The 20,461-nt window shown below is 34.9% G+C and overlaps 1 protein-coding gene and 1 non-coding gene across 3 annotated transcripts in view; both read left to right on the top strand.

Annotated features, from left to right (window-relative positions):
- Positions 1 to 20,461, top strand: part of LOC113496689 (protein bunched, class 2/F/G isoform-like) — a 65,395-nt gene that overhangs the window by 23,920 nt on the left and 21,014 nt on the right. The window contains exon 2 of one of the 2 annotated variants that reach the window (XM_026875993.1): positions 14,849 to 16,863. The exons of the other annotated variant lie outside the window; for it this stretch is intronic. Within the exon in view, the coding sequence (XP_026731794.1) occupies positions 14,849 to 14,885 (37 nt within the window). The 3' untranslated portion in view covers positions 14,886 to 16,863. Of the gene's footprint in view, positions 1 to 14,848; positions 16,864 to 20,461 lie in introns of those variants that run through there. 2 annotated transcript variants of the gene reach the window in all.
- On the top strand, positions 17,033 to 17,105 carry Trnak-uuu. The gene has a single exon. It is a non-coding gene; the product is annotated as a tRNA-Lys (tRNA).

Raw genomic sequence — 20,461 nt, 5'->3', positions numbered from 1 at the left:
ACATTGTGTGTTTTAGAATTCGTTGATAATTATTATACCAATTTAAAAAATTGTCAATTCTTTTTAAATAATTGTTGCTTTGGAGTATAAAAGTCTACTTTGAGGCCATATTTAGTATTCTACATGACCGCTGGGCAGGAAGCGGTATACCGTTTACCTCACATTACGTTAGCTTATTGTGTTCATGGTTGTATTGTTCACCAAGTAACGCTTTGCATTAAAATAAAACATGACAACTATGACTCTCACTGGTGTTTGAAAATTATCTTCTTTTAAAATCTGTATAATATTAAGTATATTAACAATAACAGATTGAATATGCCTACTTGAGATATATTTGACACGGTTTCTGTATTTTTTTTATGTACGCGTCACTAAAATCAATGTAAAATGTTGGTGTCGCACTGCAGATACCTACCTACAGACCGCCTCGTCTACCGGAGAAAGTTACTCGACCTATTTTTAGGATCTCTTTCAGCCAGAACGACGAATAGTTAGTACATTTATACATTACACAAAGTAAGAAAAATATTTTCAGAGTAAGATATAGAATTGAAACTTAGATTACAGTAACTTGTTACTTATCTCTTTCTATTTAAGTAAAATATGACCATATAAAATGAAAATCGATTTTTACTCTTATATAACAATCACTCGTTCTGTCCATGATTCCGAGTGAATAGTTTATTACAGTATTAATTTAAAGTCGTACAGAGATCGGATCTTGCCGTCAGCCGGCGGCGATGGGCGCTGCTGTTGTCTTCAATTAACCCAGTTCTGGTCCAGCCATTGTGTGCAGTCTGCCCGGTGTCTGCTTTCTTCCACTAGCCAGTAATGAGTATAAGTAATGAGAGACTTGCCGCGAAGGCTTTGTTTAGGCGTCATTTGAGAACTGTACACACATGTGCCGTAAGTAATATTACGTTCAATACTATCATTACTGTGGTTACATCATCAAAATTACATTCAATTCTAATCTGATCTGATCTCGTCAAAAGTATTATTGATTTGCTATTATCTTGTGTAATCATACTGAACATTATCCAATCAGTAGAAGTTCACTTATTCAGCATTTATTCGCGACATTTTCAGTTTTTCGTGACTTAACAATAATAACAATTATTAACAAAAATAAAAAGGCAAATTTAAGCCTGGGAACGTTGAAATTGGTACTTTTTCAGTTAAAATTTTCTCATAAATCATCTACTTAGTACAAAGAAATTCTTCCGTTTAAATACAATAGGTACACTTTGTTCTATCGGTGAGATCTAGAGCCGAAATAAATTAGCATAAAAATGTTTTATAGTAACATTGTGTAAGCTGGCATAAGGATAGGTTTCCTGCGGTAATCTCTCAAAACTTTTTCCTTGTTTGATTTTTTTCTATTAAGCAGGCATTTATTATCTATGCCCAGTATTTATCTAATATTTGTATGTAAAATTGCCTCATCTTTTTCCTCTGAATTTGTTTGTGCCACTACCGCATTTTCCTCAAACCATTTTTGTGTTTGAATGTTCATGAAATCTATTGAATAAATAAAATATCATAGTGAATTTTCGATATTATAATTTACCTGAAAGTTATAAACTGTCCGACTTGTCTTCAATTATGCTTTAACAAATATCGACACGTCTGTCGCGATTACTTTCTACTAAAGGGTCGTTGAACTTAAATCTATATTTAACTGCCATTAATTGCAGAGTTATAGAAATTAAGAACCGTTTATAGCAATTTATACTGTAAATATAGTAAGGTACAACTTCCAAGGAAAGCTTTAGAAGATTGCACCTTTCGTTTTATAATCGTCGGAGTGAGAAAGCGAACAAGCTAGACACCGACCAGACAACGCAATAAACGATGTCGTTACAGTAAATAATACACTACATTAGTTATTTAGGTACCATAAACAATATCTCAATTTGCATAACGACAAGAAAATGTAACACTAAAGTAAAAATTTAATTAATTCATAGTTACGGAAAATGTATAATCATTTAATTTTACTTTGGTATTCATTTCAATACAATAATTCGCATTGTTTTATTCATTAAAATAAGAATTTGATGTAGTTCCGCCATAAATACGGAATGAAAAATATTTGAAACCTGTAGTAATTTTGATAAAGTAGGTTCCTATTCATAGTCGGCATATTTGAGTCAGTAAAATAAGGTTACCTGTTAGGTATTTTCGCCATCGCATTGTGTCTCGAGTCTCGACAGAATAGTGACCCATTTGGCACACAATGAGTTTTCACAGTAAAAACTCCATCTTCCTGAGTTCCTCGTTATTGTTTTACTACGCAATTACTCACAAATGTGTTAATCAAACATTATGGAGCGGAAGTGTAATTCGTCGTATATTTGACAAAGCCAAAACATTTTTCCCTCTTCCACTATTTAAATGAGTAATCTATTAATAGCCGTAATGACCAGTAAATGCGTACAAATCTTCGGCCTGAGAGCTTTAGTAATACTCTCAGTTTTGGCATGTGACATACATAAGTGTGCCATTCTAATATAATTACATGCTACCGTATCTTCTATCAAAGCACTGAATTCAATATGAGCTTACATTTAATGGTTCAAAGAGAAATCTAAATGGGCATGGGAATACAGCCGAGCTTGGGATTAGCAGCGATTAAGGAAAATAAATATCGTTAATAAAGGATAATTTACGGTTCGATCAGTCTAAATATGTATCAAACATATTCAGCTAAAGATTTTAAATGTTGCAAATTTATAAAATACACGAAAAAATGGCAGCCGCCATGACGTATTTCAATCTTAAGTCCAGTTGTGTACCGGACCGAGTGAAAAAAATCTTGGCAATGATACGCGCTCGTTTCATCCCATGGCGCTCTCCGTGTCAGTGGCGTCTGCGAGCGGCGCTAGCGCAGCGCATCAGTTTTACGTTCCCGCTTTGTATACGCACCGGACTTCTTAATTTTTCTTCCTCTTTTTTATAGATTGTCAATTGTTTTACCTAACTCTTGGCAAAATCTCCAAAAACTTACGCCATCTTGTTGTTTTTGTGTAAAGTTTGCTTTGCTCTTGAGTTCAATGATTGCAAAACATGCACTTCAGTTTTTGCGAGCAATTTATGTTTTTTTATATACCTACTGCCGTGTGTTTATATTTTTTACTTTATTGAGTATGTTATATCTTTACCTATACTAAATAAAGCTGTCAGTTCATTGTAGAGCATATCATACTTACATTAGTTAGACACCAGCTGAAGCTTTAATTGGACGCTTGTCATTTGGCACGTAGATTGGTACGATGTCCCGCTTTCAAATTTTAATGTGCGAGCAACTTAAATTCAATGAAATAAGCTTGTAAACGAAGATGAAATTATTAAAGAGATGTACTTTAATTCGTGTATGTACTGTGTAACCGTAGGTACTCATCAGTGGGACAACCTTTATGCCATTTCATTGTTCCAATCGAAAACCTAGCCTTGGTAATTTTTCATAGGTATCTAAACCTAACCTTTCCAATTCTTGTTGTTTGCCAAATTTCTTACTCATATTCCAGCTAGTCACTGTAACCTGACTTGAAATTAGGATATGAATCATTACGTGAAATCATATCATTCCATTTACAAATACTTTTTTTTCCACGTATTACTGCATTGCAATCCTTCAAACCAATTGGTCGGAACTTATAAAAACTTAAGTTAGTACTTGTTGGTTAATTGCAATTACTCGCGTAAAACTTTCAAACACCGCACCGTCTCTCATGTTTGTATGTTGTAAAATACCTGGATTTTACGGTTCGCCAAACACAGGAAAACCGAGGGCCAGGTTCTGTAAAGCAGCGTACACTGGTCTACCCGTCCATATGAGGTCTAGCAACATCAAAACTAACGTAGCAATACATGCAATCACTCGACACGTTCATGTAGCTCTGAGTACAAAAATTGTAGGCAATAAATGTTTCTGCTATTTGCTACTCAATATATTATATACAAAAAATTGCCTATATTTGCACAAGTACCTCGTATAAGATGCATGCTACACAGCGATTAGCTTTACAACTTAACAGTCGCGAAATTATTAATTTCCTCGTATTAATCAATTATATACATTAAAGCATAGCCGACGAAATACCAGCGGTAATGTCTGTGTTATACACTTCGAGTTATGTTTACTGGTCACTTGAAATATTTTTTAATCGTTACAACTGAATTTCGATACTACCTAATCGTTTTAATAATTAAAATGTAGGTATCTACCAAATGTGGGATGCTCATTCTGGGAGATGCCCTCAGCACGTTCTAACGATGACCTTAAAAAGGTAGCTGGCTCCAAAATTACTTTACTGTTTTGAATCGCGAAAACAATGATATTTTGTAGTTTAAATATTATAATTGAAAAGTAACATTAAAGAGCATTGCTTATCCACAACACTGCTGATAAACCTCATCAATATTTCTGGTTAAAACCATTGACCTATATTTAACATAACAATTTTCGATCGCCTCTTAACATCCTACACTACATAAAATCATCTATTACTTGAGAATGATTGTTTTTCTCCGACTAAAATATTCTCAGAGTAATTTATAGTTGCAAGAAAGGCAATCCATTCATCTTATTCAGATATAGTCCTAATAATTCAAATATAATAGTGATTTACAGTCATTAAATATCAAAAATAGTTTCTTGGACGTATGTATTGACAAACGTAAACGTTTCACCTCCACCAGGCGTACATCAAACACTGTATTTCAGCGTTTTCTAGGAACTATTTCGTAACCTATTGGCGTTTAATCAACTTTACATAAACGTTGTTGCCTAAACTTAATAGACTTGCGTGACAAACGGTGATGGTTCCGATCGCACGTTATTGCGAAAATTGCTTCCTTGCTTTTTTAATTTTAAAATTTATTAATAGAAGGTTTTTGAACTATGTGTCTATTTTAAATTATAAACTTACACATTGATTTGTCTAAGAAATTCTTTAGAGATGAGCGCAACATAAACATCCACGCTCATCTGTTGAATCATGGTGTTACTCCAAATGACGAGTTCAAATATGAATAAATTTGTACCCGTGTGAAGGAAACAGAAAGTATGGGAACGCGTGGTGTTTACATCTTTAGAAAATATCGAAGCTACGTATTTGGGTGATGAGTAGTAATCCATTTCTGTTCTTTATGTTTTTTGTTCTTTCTCTGCAATGCAATGCCACGAAATCAGATTTGCTGTATACTTAGAATTGTACAAAGGATCATCAACAGTTATAACCACGCTAATTTCTACAGCAACATAACAGCCTTATCTGACACTGTCCATTGTTATAGATTTTACTCCACTAAAATCAGATGCAGTCAATTCAGTTTAAAAAGAAAATGAGTTTCTAAGTATAAAATCCTAATAAACATTCAAATGATTTGAGCAACCTTGATGCGGATTAACCTCAGCATGTACTGACCCAGTTATTTAACAATAATATCAGACACGATGCATTTTTCAATTGAAACTGTGGAAGTAAACACGGTCTTCTCGATTACGAGGGCTCTTAAACATCTCGTGCCGTTGGAAGTTGGTTCTCGCGGTCGTCAGGGCAAACAGTAGCACGAGAAGTATTTGATCACGTCATTTTTTTTATTAGCAACTGCGTTATCTGTGTTAAATCATTGAGTTCGCAGATACAGACGTAGACAACGTTAAGTCGTAGTAAGTTGTATTATTTTTTGCTAAATACATCGATAGGCCTCCGGCATTTGTTTTTATAAATTGGTAAGAAACGTGCACGATTTTGTTTAGTTCAACCGGACAGACAACCAGTGATTTCATAAACGTTGTACCTCTGAATTAAAATTCCTAATGCGTAATAAAAAATCAACGTTTTATCGCTATACGTCTACAAATTATGTAATTGCTTGGAAGGTCAATAATATACCCAAGGCCGATTGTGGATGATATGAAACCTGTCCATGTTGTTAGTGGCTGGTCATGTGGAAGTTCTTGGGTAATTGGCGGTCCCTTAACGTAGAATTATGTAGTTTAAGTGATGAGGAGGGGATATGGTTCGTGAGATAACTACCTTAAATAGCTGGTTCTGGGAATATATGCACTTCGTAGAAACAGGAGACGTACAATGTTGTAAAGTCGATATAATGAGATCTACTGCCGTAAAGTACTTAGATCTCATTTGTTAATTTCGAGGTAAGGCAATGGAACTAATTTAATGACTCGATCTAACGGATGCCAAAGCTTTAGCATACACATTGTACGAAGCCCGACAGCGGTTTGCATCTTAATGGTATTTGATTAATTTTTCAACTATAAACACGTTTATAGAAACTTGTTTTAAGTTTTTAATTTCGGATATCAATTACAATCCGACACTTTAGACTTGGTCTACTAAGTAATCATTCGATGAAATGTATAAACCTGTAAATGTCCATAATGACGCTTTTACGTTGAAACATTTAAATCCTATTACTGCACTACTAAGTTGTTAAGAGCTTTACAAGTAATAGCTTGAATTGTTACCACAAGAACACGTTTTCCTTTGTTACTGAGATATAGAATATTCAGTCCGTAGACTTAGCTGTGTGCTTAGATACCTACGGACTAGAAATCTGTATACCAACGATCTCGAACCTTTGTACATATTTGTTACGCAGCCCCAGGCTATCCGGTTTACCAACGTCCGAAATTTCATCCTAGACAAATGTTTAAGCATCTAAAAGCATATTGACTGACGGGCCTGTTGGTCTAGTGGTTAGTGACCCTGACTGCTATACCGGAGGTCGTGGGTTCGATTCCCAACCAGGACAAATGTTTGTGTGATGAGCATGATCATTTGTTGTGTGTCTGGGTGTTATTTATGTATATTATGTATGTATTTAGAAATATATAAGTATGTTTATCAGTTGTCTAGTACTCGTAATACAAGCTCTGCTTAGTTTGAGACTAGATGGCGTTGTGTGAATGTTGTCCAATATTATTATTATTATTTATGTTTATCGAATTTCGATCTCCCTTTTTTAAAGGGGTGTATAAAACCTACACACGGGCCTTAACCAAGTGTGTAAGCTTGGGGGAATAAATTATGATGATGATGGTGAACTAAGAAATTTGCGAGTGAGACGACATGTATTTAGTAGAGTAGCTTTCTGTAAAAGTGGGAGCGTGGATTTAGGCATATGTAGGGTATTTAAATTAGGCTGAAGGCTCTTAGGGACCACACCTGTAGAAGATATCACAATAGGTAAGATTCTAACGGAATCCACCTGCCACTGTCTTTTTATTTCGGTGGCCAGATCAATGTACTTTGACATTTTCTCCGTGTAAGTAGTGAGAAGGTTATGTGTATTGCAAACTGCAATATCTATAATAAATACCGACTTATTGATTTTATCAAATACTAATATATCCGGCCTGTTAAAATGAATTGTTTTGTCGGTAATAATGGTTCGATCCCAATAAATTCTAATCAAGTTATTTTCTAAAACTGTGCTAGGTTTGTATTTATAATAAGCTATTTTAAATGGAATAAAAGTGTGTTTGTGTGCTAAATTTTGATGTATAATTGCTGCGACTTGGTCGTGTCTGTGCTTATAGTCAGTTTGTACTATGGACTTACACGCTCCAGTTATATGCTGGATCGTTTCAGAACTACTATGGCATCTTCTACACAAATCTGAGACTAAATTAGGGATACGACTGATATACTTTTGATAATTACGTGTGTCTATTACTTGGTCTTGGATAGCGATCACAAAAGCCTCCGTTTCTGGGAAGAGCTCACCCCGCCGTAGCCAATCGTTCGACGCATCCTTGTCGACGTGTTCTTGACTGAGATCGGCGAGATGCCTCCCGTGCAGAGACTTTTGTGACCACGTATCTATTTTTTGCTGCTTACTCACTACATTGGCCTGAAGATTAGTATTATTTAAGTGTAAGGGTGTCACATTAATATCTATTTTTGATACGAAACTATGGAGCTGTGATTGTTCGGCTTTGGCGTAAAAATACTTGCGTATATTTTCTATAATATTGTTATGCAAGTTTTGTATGTCGATAAGGCCTCTTCCCCCCTCTTGGCGCGGTAGTGTCAGACGTTGTACGCACGACCTAGGGTGGTGTTTTCTGTGGGTGGTCATACGCGTGTTGATAATGCGTTGTAGTTTTAGTAAGTCGCTTTTTGACCACTTAATAATGCCAAAAGAGTAGGTGAGTACCGGTATCGCGTAGGTGTTCATCGCTTTTATACTATTGCGTGAATTTAAATGTGTTCTCATAATCTTATTTAATCTTACTTTAAATTTATCAATCAAATCTAATTTTGCACGTTTTTGATGTATTTGTTTTGACTGGTGGAAACCTAAATATTTATATGTACTCTGTTCATCCATGGGCTCAATTTCTTCTCCTGTATCTAGTAAATAAGAGTTATTTTGCACTTTGCCACGATGTATAGATTGTATTTTACATTTGTCTACCCCAAACTGCATGTGTATATCATTAGAAAACATTTGTGTAATATCGGCCAGATTTACGAGTTCAGTGATATTAGATGCATAAATTTTTATGTCATCCATATAAAGCAAGTGTGAGAGGACGTGAGAAGAGTTATTATATTTTAATTGGAAACCTAACTGGGTGTGGTCTAGTAACTCAGACAACGGATTCAGTGCCAAGCAAAACCAAAGTGGGCTAAGTGCATCGCCCTGGAAAATCCCTCTTTGTATTTTGATAGGGTCGGTAGTTATTGACGCTTGTATCAACTTAAGTTTTGTTTGCCACTGAAGCATGGTTGTACCTAAAAATGAAATAATATTCTCATGTATTTTATAATGTTGCAGTACATAAATTAACCAACTATGGGGAACAGAGTCAAACGCTTTCTTGTAATCGATATACATAGTATGAATATTTCTGTTTTTAGTCTGAGCTTGTTTCATTACTACTGCATCTATTGTCAGCTGCTCCTTACATCCTTGGCTATTACGCTTACATCCTTTTTGTTGTTCGGCAAGGACATTGTATTTGTCTAGGTGTTTATAGACTATATCGCTAATACAACCAGTAATAATTTTGTATATCGTTTGTAAGCATGTAATAGGCCTGTAATTTGCAGGGTTTTTGGAGTCTGAACCTTTCGGCAACATGTACGTGATTCCATGAGTTATAAAAGATGGCATAGAGTGTGGGGACTGTATGAAGTGGCAGATTTTACTGTGAATGAATGGGTGTGTGGAACTAAGCTTTTTATACCAATAGTTGTGTATATTATCTGTACCCGGTGCCTTCCAATTATGTGTACGCTTGATAATTTGCACAAATGTGTCGATTGGGATATTCTCAAAATTCATTTGGTTGATGTGCCCCGTATCTGATATTTTCTGTAACCAATCGGCATCATTCTTATGTTGAACTGGGCTTTCCCAAATGTCAGCCCAGAATTTTTGTAATTGTTGAGCTGAAGGGGCATCAGGTTCATGATTTTGCTGATTATCAATACCTAAATTTCTGTAAAATTGTCTTTCGTTATTACTGAATGTGGCATTCTGTTGTTTACGCAATGTACAAGCTAAATATCGTTTTAATCTATTGGATGCCACGTTTAGTTTTTGTTTTAAAGTATCTAGAAAATGCTGCGGCTCCGTGTTTGGTTCTTCATGCTGTGAATGTGTGCTATACTTAATTCTTATTTCGTCTACTGTCTTTAATATTCTAGTGGTTCTATTTCCTGCAATATATTGAGTTAGTCTGCCTATTTCTAATCTGTATTTTTCTATCCTACTTTCAATCCTTCTTTGCCATGCAGGTTTTTTATTGCACCTACTCCTAGACGTATTTTCTTCTAAATTTAATTTGGTGCCGTTAGAAATGGCTGCCGTAAAAGCTGCTGAGTAAATTAAACAATGCAACGATGTAAAATCTAGCTCATGATTTAAATGTTTCGGGAGAATTACGCTGTTCAGACTGTGGACGATTTGGGCAAATTTGCGAGATGTTCTTTGCTTAGGAATGTAGGGCCTTTGTTCAGGATCCATGCTACTAAATTGTCCTACAGCCTTATTAAATTCTGCTTCTAGGTATTCCATAGAATCGTTATTTGTTAAAATAGGTTCTTCAGCAACATCTACACTCTCCGTTACTGGTTGTTCTGGAGATGCGTGTATTTCTAATGTGGTATTATGTGGATGTATGTTCATTACTGCGTCTTCTACTCGTCTAATGTCGCAATGAAGATAACTATTCTGTTCCGTCAGTTTTAATTCTACCTCTTTTTTTAACCTACTAATTTTATCTTCGTTAGCCTTGTTACAAAATAATAATCTTCTTTGGTCTGCAATTCTTTGTTCTGTTATATGAGATAAATTTGAATGTTTTTCTATAAATAAATCGTAAAGTTTTTTCCTGTAGTTAGTTTTGTTTGTATCGAGTTCTGTTGCTTCAAAATATAGTTTAATAATATCTTCATTAATTTCATCGGACCACTTCATTCTGCTAGTGACTGCAGTAGCTGTGTGTGATTGTGTTAATGTAGTGTGTCCCGTAAGGTTTCTGTTGAGTGTACAGGGTAAGTGATCAAAAGCTTGAATATGTTCCTTGACTTCAGATTCTATTTCTTCCAGTACATTTTGACTTAATAATTTTCTCCTTAATATAGCTCTTCTTTGATCACCTACCCGTTGCCGAGTAACTTGCATATCTGGGTATCTATCATCAAATTCTCGGTGTAAAGATTCTAAGTAGTTATTTAACTGTGTAGTCTCACATTTCGTTATTAACAAGTATGTGCGCCATATGAATCGGTTCATATCTTCAGACCACTTTTTTCGCGCACGAAGAGGGCCTGCAGTGGGTGCAGGATTAATGGCTATTGCCTCCTGCACAACACCTGCTGACCTTGTAGAACGAGCTGAATATGTAGATGATGGCGATGAAATAGGGGATCGGAATAAAGTATGAGTTGATGATGGTGATGGGATGTTAGCAAAGAGTGAATGTTCGGAGGATGATGGTGATGGTGATCGGTCGGCTGTCGTACTTTGTTCGAGGGGAACCCGCCTGTTCAGTCCCCCGTCGCCAACGGTTCGCATGCTGTGGCATCCAGCGTCGGCTCCAGATGCGCCCCGGCGACCCCCGGGCAGCGGCCGCAAACTATATCTTCTTGATTGACTTTCCATATTTTTCTCCATTTAATGGGTTTGGGGATCGTTAGTTGGGATAGGTGATTGAATGGTGAGTTAATAGACCATATGACCAGTACCATATATAGGTGTTTATGGTTGATAAGATGTTCAGACCATGTGACCAGTACCATGTATCCGGAAGCCCCCCCACCACGTCAAGGAGATCCCCCCGGGGGGGTTATTATTATTATTATTATTATATTGATTAGTCTCGCCTGACTGATAGACATATTTGACCAAATGGCGTTGTGCCTGCCTTTCAGTCTAGGCTAGGCGCGTCGCGGGGCGTGGGCGAAGCTAATTTTATTATAGTTATTATAACTAACAACGATACTACTGGCACTGCTGGTGATAATATTTTATTGATATCGCTAGAGTACGGTTCATTCACATTGAGCGCTGTCAGAGAGAGGCTGCGTACATTTATCTGTGTTTATGAAACTTAAACGTCATATGAATTGAATAATATATGTGCCATAGCTGCTAATAAAATAATGAGTGAGTATTTTTACTACTTACACATCAATTGATTGTTTATTATGAACGGACACAAATAAGCGTACCGAAAGTCATTATTGAATATGGCCATCGTTTACTTATTTTACCGTTGAATTATTTTTAAGTTACAAAAGGTCTTCTTCATTGTAGACATTTAAATTTAAAAAGTGTAAATTGTTCGGCGTGTCTCACTTAAACTTTTACTTACCTACAATACTTACAAGTGATACGATTAAGCAATTCTTTTTAATATGGTATGGAGATGAAACCCGCTAGTCGCTACCATATGGTCGATAATGTTCAGCCAGTAGAGTGAGTCATTGATTGAAATTGAAAAGTAAGGAGAAAATGTCATCGACATGACACATGCCTGATTAAAACGCTTCGTGGTTCTTAATGTTTGAACGAAACGTAATGTTTGCATAGTATTGTTAATGGTACGTTCTCTTTGTCTAGAAAGTAGTAAATTGTATTGCGTAGAATTATTATGTTGTACGTGTACGTCATATTTGACGCATTTCGTAGAAAGCAAAGGCACTATGAAAGCGTTTTGAATAATGGGAGTTACGTAAACGTTTATGACATCATTTTTACTAGTTTAATACATACCTGAAATGCATAACGCTGATGTTAAGGTTCGTAAGCCAAATTACAATTGATTCCTAAATTTCGCCCTTGGTCTGCTCGTTAGAATTTTATTCGGTACTTACCTAAATAATCGAACTCTTTACTGAAGGTTAGATTGGTCAAGGTTTCGGTCACCCAAGGGACACCCTTTCTTAGCAGCTCGTTCTTATTGCTGCCGCAATGGCTACGAAATACAAACACCAGACAAATACGAAACACTAAATAGATATTTTATGTTTAAATATTGTTTAGCATTTTTCAGAACTCTGCTTTATCTAAGTTGCTAAGTTATTTGTATTTTAATGACCCATAAATTAAAGTTTGTCAAATCCCGGACTTCGCAAAAGGGCATATTAACATTTCAAAATTCTGCATTGTAATTATTGCAATATTAACTTTGATAAGATATGACTGGCTATTAAAATGTCTTTAACAGATATCGATAATGTGCAATATACGAATGAAAGTGTCGTAAACTTACTTAGTATATATAGGTATGTAACATACCTATATAAGTAAGTAAGAGCCCGAACTACGGTTAATCCTAAGAATCACCAGTAAATCCTAACTTGTACCAACTTTTAATGGTAAAAGCCCGAACCGTTCTATGATCAGTCCTTTATTTTGGACTTAAACCACTATTCACTTTGGAAATCTTGGGATTAAAATTAATTCTGATAGTAAAAGCCCGATAAAATCGTTAATTTTTTAACATATTGTTTAGAACTTTAAGTAAGATTTACTGTTCACCAATGTCACCAATATTCTTGCTTTTACAGCAACATATTAGTATCTAAATCTTATCTGAATTGGGGTACTATTTTTACTTATCCTATTCTTTTAATAGCATCGGGAGTCTTACTACTTCTTTTTAACGTTTTCTGAGGTGATAGGCCCCCAATATTTAGTAATATCATAGTAGGTATTTGTTGGATCTGTTTTATTAAAGTTTTATGTAGGTTTATATGTTCTGCCTTGAGCATTTCTATTATTTCTAAGATTTCTAGCGATAATGCATTCTTTTGTTCCATAGATTGTTTCGTGTTCAATCAGTTATTGGTTGCATGAACTTATCGATGCTATTTTCCATTTACTTCGGCAAAGACAGTGCAAGCACGCTCTCTAGTCCGATGGGCCGGTGACCTAAAAAAAGTATAGCTGACTCGTCCTGGATGCGGACAGCGAATTACTAAGTATATTCATCTTCAGTGGACCGACATTGCGACAGCGGACTAAAGAATATGTATTGATTCTCTCAATATTTTCTTGATGAGCTTTCATATTGTGGTCCAACCAAAATCCTGATTTGGTTTACATTATCCTATTTAAAAATCCACCCCAATCCAACCCACCTGTTACCATTATACTACGAAGGCATATTGTATATTGTTTGCTCTAAAACTCTCACGTAAAGAAAGAAAAGAAAGAAAGAAAGAAAGAAAATAACTTTTACGTAAACCTACAATGGGTCTCTGGTACCTATTAAACATAGTTGAAAAGAAATAACGTCGGTCGTTGTGTCTGTGCAAACACATGTCTAGATTAATAATTGCAAACCATTATTTTCTTACAATGGTTACAGTCGCAAGTAGAATATAGATAAAAATACCAGGTAAAATAGGTAGACCTATCCTATCTTACTCTTATTGAATGCCATTTTTAAGCGCTATTAGAACCAAACGTATGTTATATACGTATTTTACCCCGCTACTGCGTACTTAAGATAATACCATTCAAAACTTATTCTATACTTATATTTACACACGTAATCTCAACATTTAGCATGTTTTCTTGCATCTTAGAAAAATGTAAACCCTAGTAATTTTATTGTATGTATATTACATACTTATAAAGTATTTAACTGGATGGTGTTAATTGGTTGTTTACTTACAACGATCACATACGGAGATACTTGAAACAGCATTCTAGCCTTTTAGTATCCGGTTTTACCACCTGGGTTTACTAAAGAAACCCAACACTTATCGATATTACCATTTTGTGCTTATTGACGCTTTTTTAGTAGAGTTTTTTTAGCAATTTTCACATTTGACTTAACTTTTACGATTAAGGATTAAGTGTATTTTTACTGGGCTAAATAAAATTTAAGTATGCTTTAAAGATTAAAAATGTGAATGTACTATGACTTTAATATTGTTGCAATCTAACTTTTCTTATGCTATATCTATTAACAAAACTTCATATTATTCAAAGTTAGAAAGGTAAATAGTACCGTCTGTATTCCACCTATATTGATGAAAGACTATTGTATACACAATTCGATTCCGCATGTGCGTAATGAAACCTGAACACACAATTTCCTTCACAGATCAAATTCGCCGTGCCGAACAATAGCGCAGCCCGTGCCGACAGCTAACAACATCAGCCACGCTTACCCCCGAATACAGATAGATACCCTACTTACCGCTAATTCCTTTAAGTCGATATTAAATGTCCCTACTTTACACCCTAAAATGATGAAAATAGCAAGCCAATAACGACGACCCAAAATGATGGTTCAATATTTAGCCATGAAACGTACTGACCAACTTTCCGTCTGTTACAGGTACTATAACAGTCTGCGCCACACACCGAGACCGTGAGTCATTCGTTGATAAATGACGCCTGCTGACGTATCGTAAAAACATTGACACTATTATCATTCAATATATTCCAATCAATTATAAAAACAAAGCGAAAATTTAAAGAGGTTAATTATAATTAATTAATGAAATATTTGGAACGCAATTCATACAGATACTATCTGTTTAAAATCGGCTTTGTTTCCTAAAAGGGTCAGTAACCGAATCATCCTAGCTGTCAATCCTTTTTAAACCACCTCCTGATAGAACAGATTAAGAGTGTGACGTTTTAATTTTCATCTGGATTGTATATCCGTTCAAAATAGTAAAGCAAATCTGTTGTTTTGTAGTAGACTCTATGTCAGTGTCCAACGGTAACTGATTCCTTTAGGAGCAACTACCGTACTGATGATGGTGTCATAAAGCTTTGATGCGAACCGTCAGCTCGAACTTTTTATGTCAAACCAAATTGTATAACGTCGTCGTTCCTACTGAGGTCTCATTCTTGTCTAAAATCTTAAAGTATGTCGTGTCTTAGTACATTTTTTTAACGGCCCATTAGCTTTTTACTAGTGACTCATACAGTGTATTAGAAACGAGCACAATCTAATTTAAGCAGAATTTATCTTATTGTCGGAGATCTCATAAGTAAAAGTTCCGAACTACGCCAACGATAAATATTAAAGCTGAAAGACCCCTGTTATTCAGGAGTCGCAAAGAATTTTAATACGTTATGACGCGGCGCCCATGAGAAGACCCCAAAAGTCACTTATCTGAAATTCAATAACGACCTTTTGCGTTCTCTCAAATGTTCATTATCTCTATACCTTTGTGGGCCTAAATAAATATTGCGATTTAAAAAGTATAGCATGTAATGGCTAACGAAATACGCAGTATGTTCCACATTTTTACCGTCTTATTTTTGTCAGTAAAGGATTTCTCTAGGAAACGTTTGCGTTATACAATTTGTTCAGTGCGTACGTGACTTTAGGTTGATTTGCAAATCTTTGTAAAACATTCAAAATCCAATATATTAGAGCCATGTTTCGCTAAATTGTAATTAGGATTATCGTAAAACGTCCGCAAAACCAGTTGGTTTTGATGGTTTTAGGAAACGACGGGTTCGACGCGTTAATGATTCACGGAATCGGTTTTAATAGGATTTTTTACGGTGAACGTTTTGTAGCTTAATATTTTGTGATAATAGTTTATAGAGACGTAGATATAAAAAGCAAAACCTGATTTTCGTCTAATAATGCTAAAAGATTTCCTGTAAATAAAAATATTCACACAGTGCTACTTGGTAAACCTCATGATCAGGTTTTGCTTTTCATTAAACTAAGTATTTATAATGATCGTTTTGTTTCCGATAAATTAGGGTTTCTACACAGCGAGCGTATTTGCAGTTTGTGTCATAACGCCATTCAATAGATCGACCTTTGTTTTTGTAAATTTTTTCAACACCGACAATGCAACACCTGGCATTGCAAGGTGCGCCTGTCTATCGGGTTCGTTGGCCTTTTTGCGTTGTACAGGAAAATTATGGATGGCGTTACGAAACATATAAGCCTTTTTAGTGCTATCTTGTTATCCTGTGCCCCCGCCAAGAGAAGCCTTCGTGAGCAGATCGTCCTCAGGGTTTGAAGTCCTACATGGTTTGTTGGCAAGGCTACCACATTTTGTTTTGATTTGTGTTAAGTTTTTTTTATTTTCGCGTTCACACTCGACTTACTATCATGTTCATTCGACTAATAACCTATTTTTAAGTACTAAAATAATTAATTTACTTTGAGCTGCCGATTACTCTAATTTAATTTTATCATTTTGAAGACTTGTTAGTTTTGATACGCATAACGCCATCTAGCGTCGAGTAGCAAACGCAAAGTATGAAGTTACACGTTTTCATGACGGTCATTATGACGTACTATAGATTAAAATTCAAGTAATTAATACTAATACAGTGATGTTACGTCTTAATAAGTTAAAAAAGACAACCTACCAAAAAATATAATAATCAGACAATTTTAAATTAATGAGCATAGAAAAAAAAAACAATCGGTGTCTATATTATTTATTGTCTGACGATAAGACTATTTCATAAGACTCGAATTTAACGAGTTTTAGAGTCGTCTTGAAACTTAGCAAGTTTTTCATCTATGTCGACATGAGCCCGGATAGCTCAGTCGGTAGAGCATTGGACTTTTAATCCAAGGGTCCAGGGTTCAAGTCCCTGTTCGGGCGGTTATCTTTTTGCATTTTTGTTTTGTTTTTTATTTCACATTTGAAATGGATTAAGGTCGGTGTTTGTGGAAAAAGTTTAATTTATAGCAATGTTTTAAAGCAGTTTAAGTTCGATCTAGATCTTATTAACAAGAAAGTAGCAGCTTAGTAAATAACTAATGCTCTATTTCTTCGAAGTATATGAAATCAATAATGATGTAAAGAAAAACATAAATTTCGGAATTTAAATTCTTGCCGGTTTAGTTTAACATATAATTTCTTATAACTCTTGAACAAAAATACGCTTAATAATATGTATATGCCAAAATATATACGTATACATTTTTTATTCAATAACTATTAGTTTGCCTTTCCAAAAACCCTGAATGTGAATATTGTGAATTCTATTTTGGACTCGGAAAGCGCCATCTATGTGTTATATCGTAAAAGCCATTCGCACAGTGGTGATATGGCTGCCTCCTTACCAACAAAGTTTTATGAAATCAACTAGATGGCGTTACGGCGCTAAATGAAACTTCGTCTAAATACTGCTAGGTGGCAGCACTAGTTCGAAACTTCGAGCTATCTTTAATAAGACTAGAAAAAAAAACCATATTTAAAAGATTATAGTCACAGAGTGTCCAATAAAACTTTATGTAAGGGAGGTACACATATCATATCAACTAAAATATCGGCCGGAAACTTACAGATATATTCAGATTTTAGTATTTCGATGAACATTTCTTTACCCATTTCTGGGTTTTTATTAGTTATGAAGTGTCATTGCTTGTCTTGGTCAACAATAGTGACTTAATCAATCGATGGATCGTTTTAGGGAGTCTTCTTATTCCAGAATCTTGATAACTTTTAGTGAGAACTGCTGTATAATGTCTTTAGAATGTTTGTGGATGAATGTATTTATATTTATGTATGATTGTCTACTTGGTGACGAATCAAAGATTAAGGAAGATCAGTTGTATCCAGCCAATAGTTAAGATATGTGTGCCTTCCCACAGTCCTTATCGTAATCGTCATGTGAACAGATGAACTCAAGTGTGACAATTACATAAACGTTATGTGTACCAGTAACCTTGCTACCAATAAATAACATATTAAACATTTAACCTACAACTGGGTATATCTTACATAACACCGTCTAGCTTTTATTAGCACTTTTATTTGTATTCTACACGTGTGACCGTCGATTAACCTGAGATGACCTAAGTACCTGTAAAAAGATCGATTATCACTTAATTATTTATTAGGTTTACATTTCTTATCATAATCGTAATGTGTCTCTACTCATGGTACTATATTATATTACTAACATATGTAGAAGAAAAGCATCTGTACCCGAAAATTATACGCGCAGTTTAAAAAAAAATACCTACGACTAAAAAAACCCCTCGAAACTTTAAATGCTGCGAACGATTTTTATCAAACATATCTAAGAAAACTGTCACACAATTCACCTTTACTAAAAAATAAACTAAATTGAAATCGCACAATCCGTTCGGGAGGTATGATGCTACAGACAGAAAGACAGTAAAGTCTAACATATAACACACCGCTTATTGCGTCGGCTGTTAAAAATGCTTTACGACAAAGAAAATCGAAACAAAAACATTCCTGAATCAAGCTTTCCTACTCAATTGATGCTAAGTAATAGAATTGGAATATTTCTCTTAACGACAATAAGTACCCTATTGAATAACTATGATCACGACGTTACATTATATCTGTAATGCGTAATGCATATTTGCATAACTCTATACAGAAGACAATTTTATTCATATGGACATTCTGGTATCTAAGCGTCTTTTCATACATTCGCTCCGGTTACAATTACATACATCACGGTAACATTTACATGGATTGCTAGGAATATGTATAAAAGGTATTATTAAATTTCAATATGAGGCACACAAAATATATCAAAATGAAAGGTGCAACACCTGAAATATTGTTAGTTGTACCAAGAATTACAATTGTGAGACGATCTCCATCACTGAATGTAATACTAGATTTAAAATTGTACCGTAATAGACACACAGATAATGTTTTATATCGCCAGCAGCTGATATACCGACTATGATTACTGTTATTATTATACTTTTATAAATATTTAATCGGTCAATAGATCTTTGTCCTCGAAATTTTAACCTAATTCTATACGTAAAATGAATATAGTAAAATGGATTTTAGAAATTCATCAGACTTGTCAATTGTCTTCAAAAACATTTAATACCAACCTCATACTTAATTGGTAATACTCGTGCAGAAAGATTTAAAACCCCAACAAACATCACGAGTTAGCTCGCTAATAAATTGTTTGGGTGATGATAAATAGCTCGGCATGAATTATAAAAAATATCTCATGTTAGTGGTCAATTAACACAGCACCCACACGAACATGAATATTAATATCACTACATATATTAAAAACTGTTCTTGAGTAAGTCCGTTTGATGTCATTTTATTAATTAGAATATAAAACTATCGTGTTCCCGTCAATTAAGAGTCTCTTTGCTTTTAGTTAGGGACGCAATCAAAATGTGACGCTATAAAAATATATTTCAAAGCATTCGTTTATTTATAAAATCAAAACAAACCACCCACACCTAGACCTGACAGTTGCCTACACTGTAGTGATAAAATATTCAACAATTCATTTTAATATAATAATAATAAATCAACCAATAGATAATGTTTCGATCATTGTTAGCGAAATCGCTTTGTTGACATCGACACCCACGCGACCTTCGATTCAACTTTATAAATACACATATAATATGTAAATGTTAATGATGTTTTGCTTTACTAATCTGAACACGAGTATTGTTGTGGTTATTAATCTGGCAATTATAAAGCTAAATTTAGAGCCTTCTGATAAATGGATTGGCATGTACTTATAATTTATCATTTTGGCAGGAAAGCTAAGGATTTAAAAATCATAATTGTTACATTGATCAAGTAAAGGGTTTGACCTTTTTAAAGGTTTTTCGCTTTTTTCGTCGGATACACGATGGTGCGAATATAATGCTTATATATAAGAACATCAAGTTGAGATGTGTATAACCATATCGATCACCATAAGGCTTCTAGAACTTGTTCTGCGTTATAATTCCAGTGAATACAGAAGCCCGTAAGAGTGACAGTTTGGTTAGCTTTATGCAGATATTTAGTTACAATGTAAGTCGATCTCTTTACACTCGGGAAAGGCCAAATTTAACCTTCAAACAATAGTTAGGTCTCGGCAGCAAATATTACTCTTCGAATAAGGGCCTGGAAAGGGTATGCAAGGTCATATTGATTGCATTGCTCCAAGGCGCTCCGTAGGCTGCACTTAATGCTAAGGTAACGACCATAATCATTAT

Source organism: Trichoplusia ni, chromosome 8 (assembly GCF_003590095.1).
Source record: "Trichoplusia ni isolate ovarian cell line Hi5 chromosome 8, tn1, whole genome shotgun sequence".
Taxonomy (NCBI): domain Eukaryota; kingdom Metazoa; phylum Arthropoda; class Insecta; order Lepidoptera; family Noctuidae; genus Trichoplusia; species Trichoplusia ni.
This window is presented reverse-complemented; position numbering and strand designations above follow the sequence as displayed.